This window comes from Marmota marmota, unplaced genomic scaffold, assembly GCF_001458135.2.
Source record: "Marmota marmota marmota unplaced genomic scaffold, marMar, whole genome shotgun sequence".
NCBI lineage: Eukaryota > Metazoa > Chordata > Mammalia > Rodentia > Sciuridae > Marmota > Marmota marmota.
The window spans coordinates 17067509-17080795 of record NW_025999842.1 but is presented as its reverse complement, the minus strand read 5'-3'; the positions used below and the strand labels follow the sequence as shown (position 1 = coordinate 17080795).

Below are 13287 nucleotides of genomic sequence, written 5' to 3'. Positions count from 1 at the left end.
CTATCACACAAGATCCAGGAAATTACCGAGCCAAGATTTTAAATTCACCAAGTCCTCTCTTCCATCCCACCATTGATATAACCCTGTTTTTCCTGCTCATCAAAACAAACATCAAATGCTTATTACATTGAAAAGGAACAGAGATGCAATTAGAGGCAAGCGTGGCAAAACAAAAACACTAGAAATGTACAGAAATTTAATACATATTGAAAGTATTCCTTTTTATGGTGTAAGTGAAATAATTTTATTTCTTTTTTCCTGAAAGCCTCAAGTCAGGGTTTCTTTTTTTAGCTTCTATTTTTTCTTTCATTGCTTAGTATGGCCCTCAAGGCAGAGCAACTTGTGTTATTATAGGCCATAATAGCCACACCATAGTGTTCCCAGATTTTTAAGAAAATATATATCTGATAGAAATTTTATATATGTTTTTATTTCACATCCCATCTACACTGGAGAAATGTTACTGATTTTAATGAAAGAAAGCAAATTTCCATCCTCCTACCTTTACCCAGCTTTTTATAGAAAAAAAAAATCCCATTTGGGTCTGGCTTGAGTGACATTTTTGAAAAAGCAATACATTATTTTCTTCTTCTGTTTTTTTTGAGAGTAAATAATTCATGATCCAATGATTAATGCATAGGAGATCAGGGACAAAAAAAAAACAAAACAAAAACAAACAAACAAACAAAAAAAACTAGAGGTAAATGAGAATAACATATACGCTGCACTACCCTCCAGATCACTGTTGTCCCTTGACTTCATTCTTGATAATTTTCATTCTGATTAAAATATTTCTCTAAAACATTCAAGATGGCTTTACATTTAGGTTAATTATTACTTGTATTGTTTTAATATATAGTGTTCAGGTCTTTTTTCAAAATACACTGTGGTTGTGCTATTATGTATTACTGTGTATCTTTTAGATGGCCAAAGTGGTTTTCCTTTCACTCTTCAAAAACTCATGGGTCTGTAGATGGAACACACTAGAACACAAATATCTGGGGCATGTTTCCAATATCTCTATTGTAACTGCAATGATAGGGTTTGGCATATAAGAATATAACTACACATTTAATGAAATCTGGCTGAGAAGTGATTTTCTAAGACAAAATGGTTCATGAATGATGAACTTTCAATTACTAAAAGACACTGAGAACTATCGAAAATTTTTCTGTGTAAGAAAATTAAAATCAAATCCGCTAATTATAATCAGAATGAGAATTCAAAATATAAACACATCATACAGAATGCATCTATCTACTAATTTTAGTATTAATTTAAATAAAGGAAGATATATAATACCATAAAATCTAATAGAACAATAGGTAACTTTAAATATTCTTAACACTGCTCATTAAGATCATAGTGGATAGCCATTTAACAATTTTAACTTTATTGAAATTAGATCTTTACATACAAAATCACTTATATAATTTTATTTACAAAACAATAAAAATGTTCATTTTCTATGAAAAAATAACTGTTTTGACAAATGAAAAAAAATTTAATGCAAACAAGTTAATACAGAATGCATGTTTATTTGCTTCATTGTCTCTTCTACTTTATTTTCATAGATTAAGTCAGAATGATTTTATTTGCTTCATGGTCTCTTCTATTTATTTTCTATGATCTAGTTTAACATAAACAAGAATTACTTTGGTATCTGCTGAAACATAAATGATAAGGTCCTTAAATGCGGAGTTAAACAGGCTGAGTGTTCAATATTTTGGAAGTTGCATAAACAAAAATAAATTAAGACTCTGTAGTCACAGAGATTTGTCATTTTTCTTCTTTGCTCTTATGAAAACATATATTAGAACATTACCCATGGGAACACATTTTTAAATTTAGTGTTACAATCCTATCAACTTTAATAACAATGCTTAGAAATTACATTAATTTCACTCAGGATTAACACTTTTTCTAAAACAAAGTGGAGGTAGTCTGAATTTTGCATTTAAACATTTTAAAATATAAAGTTTCAAATGCCATAAATGGAATTATATAAAATAATATTTTTTCATATTTGGGATTTAATTTTCTATTATATTCAAAATTACTAAATTTTTTTAAATACTAAATTGTTGCTTAAAATTTGTTTGGTTGAAATGATTACTCCAAGGAATAATGTTAATTACTTTTAAATCACAATCTTTACAAAACAAAAATATTTAATTTTTATAAGTTTTCTATTATTGGAAAAAAAAAGGTTCCAATGATTTAAATGCATTTATAGATCCTCTCACTGCTAAAAAAAGCAGCTTAACAATTTGTCACATAAATACTTCCAAAGAATTAGATGTTAAAGCATCTACTGAAATAAAAAGCAAAATTTAGAAATGTAAACTGGATTAATCAAACAAAAATCTTTGTATTAAATTTTTAGTTATTCCAATATAAATGTGACATATCTATAAGCAGTCAATTTCATGTTTTCTCTCACTCTTCTCAGCAGCCTGTTTGGTAACAGAGCATAGCAATGTATAGGCTTCTCTGGTGTTCCCACCTGTAAAGGCATCCCAGAAGCCCCTGCAAACTTTTACGTGGAAGGCTCTTACTAGGCCCAAATTAGAGCAAGGACTTAGTAATAATATATATATATATATATATTATTCTGAAAATTCCTGTATTTTATTTTTGAAGCAACTCTATTAACTTAAAATAAAATGTGATTTATTTTTACTTTTGACACACTGAAGGCTTTATTTCCCTTTTCTTCTTTTTTAAAGTGACCACATTTTAAGTTTCTGCTTAAGTGAGTATAATAAATATAGATATCACTTAAAAAATCAAATAGCAAATGAATAAGTACTTTTCCAGAAAAAATCATTCTTCATTTACCATCTGGAATAAACCTAAAATGTATTTTTTTAGAATTATGTGAAAATAATTTTTATCTAAAAAGTTGCACATAGAATTTATGTGAAAAGAAAAACTTTCGAGAACCCAGTTTTACAAAAATTCACGTTTTACAAGATTTACATTTAATAGAACACTACTATTTTAATTGAATTGTGCGGGAGCGAGGGAGAGTTGCCACTGACTGTTTTTTGTGACTACTCACCTTTAAGTTTAAGTTTTGGGGAAAATGCTCACTATATAACAAAAGCAAACTAAGATCATTATTCTTCTGTCACTGATGATTTCCTGCATTTGAGAACAAGGTCCTTAATGGATGAAGAAAGCTCTTGAAGCTCTTTACGAGTAGCATTGGTGACATCCTGTTGTTCTTTGTCTAGTTCATCACTCATGGGATCATCTCCCTGCCCAGTCTTCTTTTGACTAACTAACTGTTTTACAACCAAACCTTGATACTTTACCAAAAGAGTATGCTGATCCTGTGAAGAAGAAGGAAAAGTTACAAACACAACTCAATTTTATGTGGAACTAAAGAAGTAGGATTTGTTTGACAATATGCATTGAAGGTCCTCAACTTTATGAAGCCCTGGTCATGTAAGTAGAAAGCTGAATCTAGCAAGGTCCCTGCTTTCAAGGAGTTTACAGCTTAGAGGAAATAAACCATGAACATAGATCAATTTAGTAAAAGCTGACTTAGCTAGTTTCTAACACCAAAGTACAAAGTGATAAGGAGATTTAAAGAAGCCAAATGACTTTTAGCTGAGGGGCGGGGTTTCTCAAAAGAATTTGTATAGGACAAGACTTTTGAACTAGACCTTGAAGGTAAGTTAATTGCTTTACAACCAAACCTTGATACTTTTATATTAAAAGAGTATGCTGATCCTATGATGAGAAAGGAGAAGGAAGGAGAAACTAAAATAGGAGATCTGACATTCTATATTTTTCCTGAAAGCTTAATTTTCAAATTCAGAACATTCTTTACATGGATCTTAAAGGATTCTGAAAAGTTCTTTCTTTCTTTCTTTATTTTTATGTGGTGCTGAGGATTGAACCCAGTGCCTCACCTGTGTGAGGCAAGTGCTCTACCACTGAGCCATAGCTCCAGCCCTGAAAAGTTCTTGAGCTATGTTAAATTAAAAACAATAAAACAAACAAATTCACTGTTTACATTCTTGGAAGCAAGCAGATGATATTAATATGTTGTGCCTGAGAGTTGACAATGATTTGTGTTTATTCACTCAAAATATTAAGAATTTGAAAGCTTGAAAATTTCAAATGTATTGAAAATGTTAATACCTCTGGAATTTTATTATTAAGAAAAGCAATGATCTGTGGGACACATCTTCCAGGTGCATGGAGCATGCTGTGGGTTGAGAACTGAAACAACAGGATTGATGTGAGGTGCAGAATAAGAGCAGGGTCTTCTGTGACTTTCAGCTGTTCAGCCAGTGCTTGTCGATGCTGGAATAGTATCTGTCTAAACAAGAATCAAATCATAAAAAGACATAATTTAATACTTTCTCACCAATCTCAATTTTTCCCCTCTGTATTCACTTTATCACTTTGTAGTTTAATGATCTAGTTCCATAATATTTTAAGAAATCCTTCAAATATGGGGTATATACACAACCAGCACCCTAACAGACATGGACAGACTAGCATACCAGAAAGTTACAGAAAAAACTCTATAGAGCAGAGATGTTTGAAATACACTTTCTGTTTTAAGCTGTTGGTGATCAAACAGAACTGCACTGATTTAAATAAGATTTCCTATAAGGAAGGTCCCAAAGCTCACAAAAAGTCCCAGGCTTAATCAACTCTGGGATTATGAGCTCTGTTACATTATTAAGAAGGTCAGATAGGAATACCTACCTATATCAAAACCTTGACATGCTTGAAGATATATAGTCATTTAGATACAGTTCTCTAGGCAAGGTTCAGACAGTAATAATTCAACTTTCAAATATGAAACAGCTCAATTTAAGAGTAACACAAATTAATTCAATGTTACCTTTCCCTTTTTTTGTCTCCCTTTTTCACCATAATATCACAAGTTTCTGCAGCAGAATCCAGAGAAGAAAGAAAGTCTTCTATGCTCTAAAAAGATAGTTAATAGCATAATTTGCTTTTATATATAGGTGTCTGAAGAAATATAGCCATTTAATACTGTTTTCTAATTTTACACCCTAAATACAATTTTTAAAAGGTCACTTTGGCATTAAATTAGAAATTTTGATTTAGAACTAAAAATGGTAAAATGTTCTCGGTTTTGTCTCCTTCCCCTCCTAAAGGTGTATCTGAGTATACAATTCTAGCTTTTATAGTTTACAGTTTTTATGATAAAATTCTACTTAAAGATTTTTATAACATAAGAGTTTAGCTGCAGTAACTAACTAGAATCAAATTTTACTTACTTTTTCATTCAGAGAGTTATGCAGTTTTGTTAGAGCTACTTTGGTTTCTTCTGACAATTTACTTAAAATTTTTTTTCTTACCTGTAGGGGGAAAATTTCTTTCAGTATTGTGCTTTCAACATGTAGTGAATATAAGATCAATGAAAACAAAAGAATAAAGTATATTTATTACTGTAACAGAATGCTGAGTGGAATTTATTTTGTTCTTGAATTTTACATCTGAAACTGGGAATAAAAATATGATTAAACATATTGTAAAATCAGAGAGCTAACCAGTAGTCAACAAAAAGGTAGATACAGTCCTACTCCTCCTACCTGCTCCCGTAATATAAGAAGGCTGGAAAGAAAGTCAATGCTATTGTGGGAAGTAGAGTAGTTAGTTGGTTAAGAGGCTCCTCCTTCCCTGGTGCCAGCTGAGAAGAGCCTCACTCACAAGGAACAGAGCTACCTATAGGATGGGGGCTGAGATCTTGTTCCATGGCTAGATTCTTTTTACGCTGTATGATATAAGGAATCTTTCAATACTTTTATCCACACATATTCATATTTGGTGAAGTTTGGTGGCATTCTTGGCCAAAGTCAGAGATAGCTCCTTCTAGTACAAAATTTCTGGAACAGGCCTACTGAAATGGCTTGACAGTAGGCCCTAAAGGGTACAGTATGTATAGGAAGTCAGGGGCAACTTAGTGCCTCCTTGTCCCACCTTATACTAAGCCTTCTATGGTTCTTTAAGGGCATGGAACAAGATCTTCTTTATTTCCTACAATAGAAGTTGGTACAGAAGCAATAGACATGGGACTGTCCAAACAGCTGGTGATTTGTTACTCAAGTTGAAGAAGGGAAGGGGCCTGGGGGCTGGAGGGAGAAAAAAATATACATTTGTTTGGGAAATGGTCCTTCCTATGAGGGGGAGTAATGTTAAACTAAATGTCATTCTAAGAACAACTCATGTAACCTCTGTGGCAACAACCACATTACTAGAGGCCATAAGCATTAGAATGATTTGGTTTGATCTAGTTCAAAGTAAGTTATATGCAGTCAATTACATGAAGATACATCCACCTCACTCATTTTCCTTAAATCTCCAAGCTTTTGTGAACCAAGAAGGATGAGGAAGAAGAGAGGAAAAGGAAGAGAAGGAGCAGTTGTCATTGTCATCTTCAGGACATTTTTCTTCCTCTAAGCAAATAGGAGACACAACTCTACAATTTATTACAATAAAGGAAGTCATATGTTTTTAAATTTAGTTCGAGATTAGTGTTAGAAAAGATCTGGAGTTAGTTTAAATATTGAAATGAGATGGTGTCATTAAATGAAAATTACTATAAAGTTATAGAAATTGATCAGAATATTATGTGACTTACAAGCCAACATGAAAATTGAAAATGTGACATAATGATTAGGAAAGTAAAAGCCTTGTTTATTCCAAAGTAATTATTATTAACTTTTAGTAGACTGGTTACATTACCAATCCTGCTAGCAACTATCTATACAACATTACTTGAACTAAAAGCCTTTTAGATGTTTTAGAAAAAATTCCTTCCTGTATTTTATTTTTCTTTTAAATTATTTCAAATGAGTGAATGTAAACTGCTCAGACTCAACACATCAGGAATGTGAAGAAGATCACTAACATACTTCACTTGTAATGGTTGCAGGATCATCTACTGCCATCATTAAATCTGAAGCTAGGAAGTTAAAAATGAGGTTGGTGATGTCAGTACACACTGTCTTCAGTAAGTGCTTAGTAAGAGCAGCCAGTGTATCATCTGGAAAAGAAAGGCACTTTATTAAAACTAACTTCCTCCCAGAATTATGAGAATCAATGAAAAAACAGTATTAAGTATACCTGCAAAAAACTTCATCCCTTTTTCAAATAACCTAATATTATTATATAGATTTGAAACCTCTTCTTGTAAATCCTTGATTGTGCGTTTTCTGCCAGTTCCAGAAGCAGAAGTTGAAGACATGAATACTGAACGTACCACCTCAAGATAGGTTTTATTAAGAGGTCTGTGCACAAGACAAATACAGTTAATTATAAAAATGTACTGAATTTAACTGATGTAAATAAGAACTATTATATCTACTCAAATAAGGCTTTAAAAAATCTATTTTTCCAAACTCATAAAATTAATTTGGAGAAGAGTTCATTAAAAATTTGTCTCCTAGCTCCAGGAATTGTAACTTAGATAAACTATTACACTTAAATTTTAAAGTTGTAAAAGTTATTGCTCTAAAGATTACAAGAATAATATATAATTATAATGCACCAATAAAAATATGGGGAAAATAAAGATGACAAGAACAACAGTAACAGTACACAAATCAAAATAGTTTTTTAATATTAATTTGGAGAAGAGTATACTATAAGTCTGTTCCCATTCTTAGGAATTACAACTTAACTATTTCACTTTTTTTTAAATATGTGAAAAACAAAATTCTGTAGTATATTTAAATGTAAAAATAGTTACTTAAATTAAAAAAATTCTCACTGCAAAAGCTACAATTATACATATAAAAAGTTCATGCACCAGACTCCTGGATTGTATTTATGGCAACTTATATATTGAGACTAACTTCAGGGATGACCAGGTTTGGTTAATGATGGTTATATATAACTTCCTTTACTCTTGCATGTAAAAAAAAGTCTGGCTCATTCAAAAGGCAATAGCAGTAGCTCAGTGGTAGAGTGCTTGCTTTGATTCTTAGTACCACATATAAATAAATAAAATAAAGGTCCATTGACAACTAAAAAAATATTTTTTTAAAAAGGCAATAGTATTTAAATTATTCTTTTTGAGACAATTTATTACTTATTTTCTCCTTCAAAATAAACAGTTTAAAAATTTTCTGTCAAATCAAACTAGAATACTGGTGTTTTCTTCCCTGACTACGATTTAAGACTGCAAGATTGGTGAATGAGGGCACATCTTCAAAGCTTCTCGGCTTTATTTCCCATACTACCTTGCCCAAAGAACTAACCAAAGGTCTGTGGTACTAACAGCTTCCCAAGACAAATAAAATACAGAGTTTGTTGGCTGGATTAAATGCTAATCTTTGAAAATACCTAAAATATATGCTTTCTGATCTTCATGAAAATTTTACTTAACAACTCACTGAATTGCTATCACAAAACAGAAACTGAAGAATGTTTTATACTTGCTTTACTAAATATTCAGCAAGTTCAGAAATGAACTCCTCAGGGGCATCTTGAATGTGTTTTCTTAAAAAATCTTCAATATCATCCTGGAACATAAAAGTGATCTCTGGCTTCTTCTTTGCTACAATAGACAGGAGCAATGGGGGAAAAAAATATCAACCAAAATTAAACATATAAGCAACCAAAAAGCAAATAAAGTCCCACTAATATACTTATTAAGATGGTAATTCATTCATTATCTATCAGAGACTTTGATATTAGTTATTATGTCAATAAGATAACTAATATCAAATATCTATAACTAATAAAAACAATAAGCTATGTAGTGGAATTTCTTTTATTATTTCTAATTTATTATTATATCTAATCATTTTATAATTGAATTTAAGTTATAGACTTTTCAGCTGGGTGTGGTAGTGCATACTTGTAGTCCCAGCTTCTTGGGAAGCTGAGGCAGGAAGATCTCAAGTTCAAGACCAGCCTGGGTAACACAGTAAGACCCCGTCTCAAAATAAAAAATAAGATGGGTAAAGGATGTAACTCAATGGTAGAGTGGCATCGGGCTCAATTCCCAGTACCTCACACGTGTGCACGCGTGCGCGCGCGCGCACACACACACACACACACACACACACACATACAGCTGTTTTCTACAAAAATGAAATGATTTTTCTTCCTCACTTGGCTGATGAAAATAGCTGGAAATCAAAACAATCAACAAGAGAGAAAATAATCTTTTGAGACAGGATATTTTGTTTAACAGTAGACACTGTGTAGAATTTTCTTCTTTATAAAAATAAATATTTTGTAATTTGCACAAGATCTTCAGGGAGTTTTTATAATCATATGAACCACAACTCCAGTAGAATTGTTTAAGCTGAATCAATTCATGTACAATTGTTCAAACTACCTTTTTGGAAAGACACAAACAGCATAATTTACAGCCATAATTTATTTTTTCTCTTAAAAAATAATTCTGTAATAAGGAAACGCAGGCAGTTAATGAAATCATAATAATTATAAATGTGGAAATGTTTTATCTACTCACTTACTTGTAAAAGTGTGGGTTGAAGACAAAGCTAACAATATTTCCAGTAGAAACTGTGAAAGTATAAAGTGATTATATCCAGCTAAATTAGGTTATTGGTTATATGAGTGGAGTATTAGCAATAAAAAATAAAACAACTCAAAATTCAATTTTCAATATGAATGAAGATCTAAACAGTTGAAATCACACTTTAGAGTAGCATCCTTCTTTTCTGAGAGCTGCTGTCTATCCCTGATGTTCATACTAAACAATCTATGAATTTCTGTGTGCATCTTGCATACCTTTTACAAATTATTAATTTCCTTTCAGGAATCTTTCATATTGAACTGATCTTAAATTTTAAGCTGAAAACCAAATTTTACTGTCCATTTCAGAGATTACAATACAATATTTTTCAAAAGCACTGAAATTACATTTGTTTTAGGTAGAATGATTTTACTACTTTAATAGCACCTCCCAATAATCTACACACACAAAAAAAGAATATCACATGCTTCATTTATTTACAATTACAGAATCAGAGAAGTATTTTTTAAATATCTCTTTACCTTCATTCCTAGCACATCTAGGCAATAGGGAAATTTATTTATCAGTGAGAAATTAAAACACATATAAGAGAGTCTTAATATTATTCAAAATAAGGATAGGTAACAGGAGTGGTTTCTACAAAGATATTTTTCTTAATTAACATTGTTTTATGCATGTCAAGAACAGTAGCTATTTCAACCTTCTTAGAATATTTTAAAGACAAATCTTAAGCTATTAAAAACAGAAGCACATTAATAGCTGCAGCCATGTCCTTTGCAATTTGCATTTCTCAGCTATAGTTCATAGGCAATAAATTCTGTGAAAAAGAAAAAATCTCAAATTATCATTTGAGGTTTGTTTTCAATTTTCTTTTTGCTGAGGATGAGGAGGAGAGTAGTAACATGGTTTCTTTAACAGAAAAAAATAAAAAATTATGCATACTTTTATTTAGAAAAACAACAATGTCTCTTGCAGACTTAATATTGCCAAACACTAACAACTCAAGGAAAAGAAAGATACACTTAATTAATTCTCCCCTTTAGACATAAGCAGTTAGATATTATTATAAAAATTATAAAAATTAAATATGCATAAAATGTCTGTATCAGCTTTCAACACTTTATCTTTTGCCTTTCAATGTCTTGAAGCATTTCCAAGAGTTCTTTTAATGGGATTTCTTTTGCCAATTTTACATTCTCTAAGAAATTTATATCCTTTTTGTCATAACCATTTTCTCTGTTTATATCAATAAGTTCGCCTTTACTGTTCCTTTTTTGTGTGTAGTTAGAGTCTCCTGAACAATGGCACTGTCAATACTCCCACAATCTGCCATTCCTTCTATTATTCCATTATACTTGGTTTCAATTTTATTTCCAGTGTCATTACTTTTCATTTCTGCACTTTCATCTTTATTATCCATTTTTTAAAAATGTCACATGGGTTTATCATTGGGAGACAAAGGCAAAACAACTATATGCTTTGTTGTTTGTGCATAAAGAATAATGGATGTACAGTAATCAACTACTGACAAACCTTAAAAATGAGTGATCATAATATGTATCTATTATTTTTTTAATTAAAAAAATATTTTTTTGGTACTGGGGATTAAGCTCAGGGTGCTTGACCACTAAGCCACATCCCTATCCCTGTTTTGTATTTTATTTAGAGACAGGATCTCACTGAGTTGCCCCACTTTTGCTGAGGCTAGCTTTGAGCTTTCGATTCTCCTGCCTCAGGCTCCTGAGCCACTGGAATTACAGGTATGTGCCACTGTGCCCAGCACATCTATTATTTATATAGTGATTCATGTCCTGAAGACCTAGCAGTAAAGTTTGTACTTGAATTCAACTACTAGCAGTTAATATATCAGGGTAATGTGGTAACTGAAAGTTAGGCTGTATTATTGGTGGGATGATATTTAACTAAATTGTGATTCCTGAAATTTGTCCCCAGTGAAACTATGCAAAGCAAGTACTTCCTATATAAGCATCATATTTATGAATGATATGAATATCAAGAAAATTTGTTAAAAAAAATCGTACATACACAAAGAAAGGATAAAAATACATACCAGTGTGAGATGACTGAGACTCATCATCACTGTCATCATCTTTTCTTCCTTTCTTCTTGTTTTTTTTAATTTTGTATTCTCTGGCGTTGCCCCATCCTCCTCCTCTCACACTTCCACTGCCCTCTGGTGGAAAATGAAGCTAGTTAGTATTATATAATGAAAATGACATGAGTTAGTATTAGAAAAATGATGACATGTATTGTTGTACTTAACTTCAGAGCAGAAAGACAATTAAAGTACATTTGATCAATAAAAAAAATAAAATATGAATCCTCTTGAATTTCGGCAACCTTCTCCTGCCTATTCTAAAAGCAGTTTCTTCCTCTTATGTTACTTCTGTAGCTATGTCTGATCTTTTCTTAGCTAAACCCATTCCTTCATATCTTCTTTTACCTCCAAAAGAAATGTGCTGCTGGGCATGGTGCTGCACATGTGTAATCCCAGCAGCGTGGGAGGCTGAGGCAGGAGGATCACAAGTTCAAAACCAGCCTCAGCAACAGTGAGGTGCTAAGGAACTCAGTGACCCTGTCTCTAAATAAAATTCAAAATAGGACTGGGGATGTGGCTCGGTAGTTGAGAACCCCTGAGTTCAATCCCTAGTACCCACCTCCCCCCCACCAAAGTGTTTTCATTTGTTCATCTCTGTTGTCACAGTATTATTAAAACCCCCTATTATGAAACTTCACAAATATAGCTATATTTGGTTTTGTTTTCTTGCTTGAAAGAGTATTATCCATCTTTAGGATACATCCTGACTCACTGACCACTCAACTCAATCGCAAATTTTTTGATAGCAAGGAGCACATCTCACTGTTTGTACTTTTTGGGATACAGAAATGTTTGAAATATTCTAGGTGCTCAATAAATGTTTACCATGATAGTTATGTAAAAAAAAATCATTACTGATCACAGTTTAAAGACTAAAAAAATAAAAATTATGAAGCAAACTGAAACACTTTCAAAAAAGTAAAAAAAAATAGATATTTACATTCAAATATCTATTCTACAAAATAGGATACTAATAATGGGTTATAAAATATTGTAACTATATTTCTTCATAATTTTTTTTTCAATAAACTATTGGGATTTCTATAAACTAATGATATATTTCTAAATTCTAAATAGAATTCCCTTAGATTTCATCATATCCAAGAATTGAGACTTCTATTAATTTACCTTTCCCTTGCTTTTATGATGGAAACATACTGTCTTCATAAGCACACATATAAAGTGAATGTGCTCTTTCATATTTGGCAATAAGTTTCTTATGGAAGGACATTTGTATTTGAGACATGATTTCACATACTATAATTAAACTATTGCAATATAATTCAATGAGATAAAAATCCATATGACCTTATATTCATAAAGAAAAAACAAACTAGTTATCCTGACATAATTCACCAGTTAATTAAGATGCATTTAAAATTATATATTTAAACAAAATAAAACGTGCATGGCTATGAATATTACTATGATATATTGAAGTAATTTACTATAGTTCTCTAGTTCTCCTGAAAGAATAGAGAGAAATTTCAAAAGACCATTGCAAGATTTTGATGAAAATGCTTTAGAAGAAGAAACTATCTCAACAAAGTAAAAGTGAATTCACATAGCAAAAATTTAGTTTTTATAAAGTATTTTTAATTTAGCTACATATTAATTAACGAAAAATACTGAATATCTTTTTTTTTTTTTTTTTTAG

At 31.3% G+C, this 13287-nt stretch overlaps 1 protein-coding gene across 2 annotated transcripts in view; it reads right to left on the bottom strand.

Moving 5' to 3' along the window:
* Positions 1-1372: 1372 nt before the first annotated feature.
* The window catches only part of Ufl1 (UFM1 specific ligase 1), a 38318-nt gene continuing 26403 nt past the window's right edge, over positions 1373-13287 (bottom strand). The window contains exons 12-19 of one of the 2 annotated variants that reach the window (XM_015499431.2): positions 11583-11705; positions 8440-8557; positions 7123-7286; positions 6912-7042; positions 5274-5354; positions 4871-4956; positions 4156-4336; positions 1373-3338 (exon numbers count right to left, since the gene is read on the bottom strand). In XM_015499431.2, coding sequence (XP_015354917.1) covers positions 3123-3338; positions 4156-4336; positions 4871-4956; positions 5274-5354; positions 6912-7042; positions 7123-7286; positions 8440-8557; positions 11583-11705 — 1100 coding nt within the window. In that variant the 3' untranslated portion in view covers positions 1373-3122. Of the gene's footprint in view, positions 3339-3372; positions 3742-4155; positions 4337-4870; positions 4957-5273; positions 5355-6911; positions 7043-7122; positions 7287-8439; positions 8558-11582; positions 11706-13287 lie in introns of those variants that run through there. The other variant, XM_048810965.1, reaches the window with a different exon arrangement.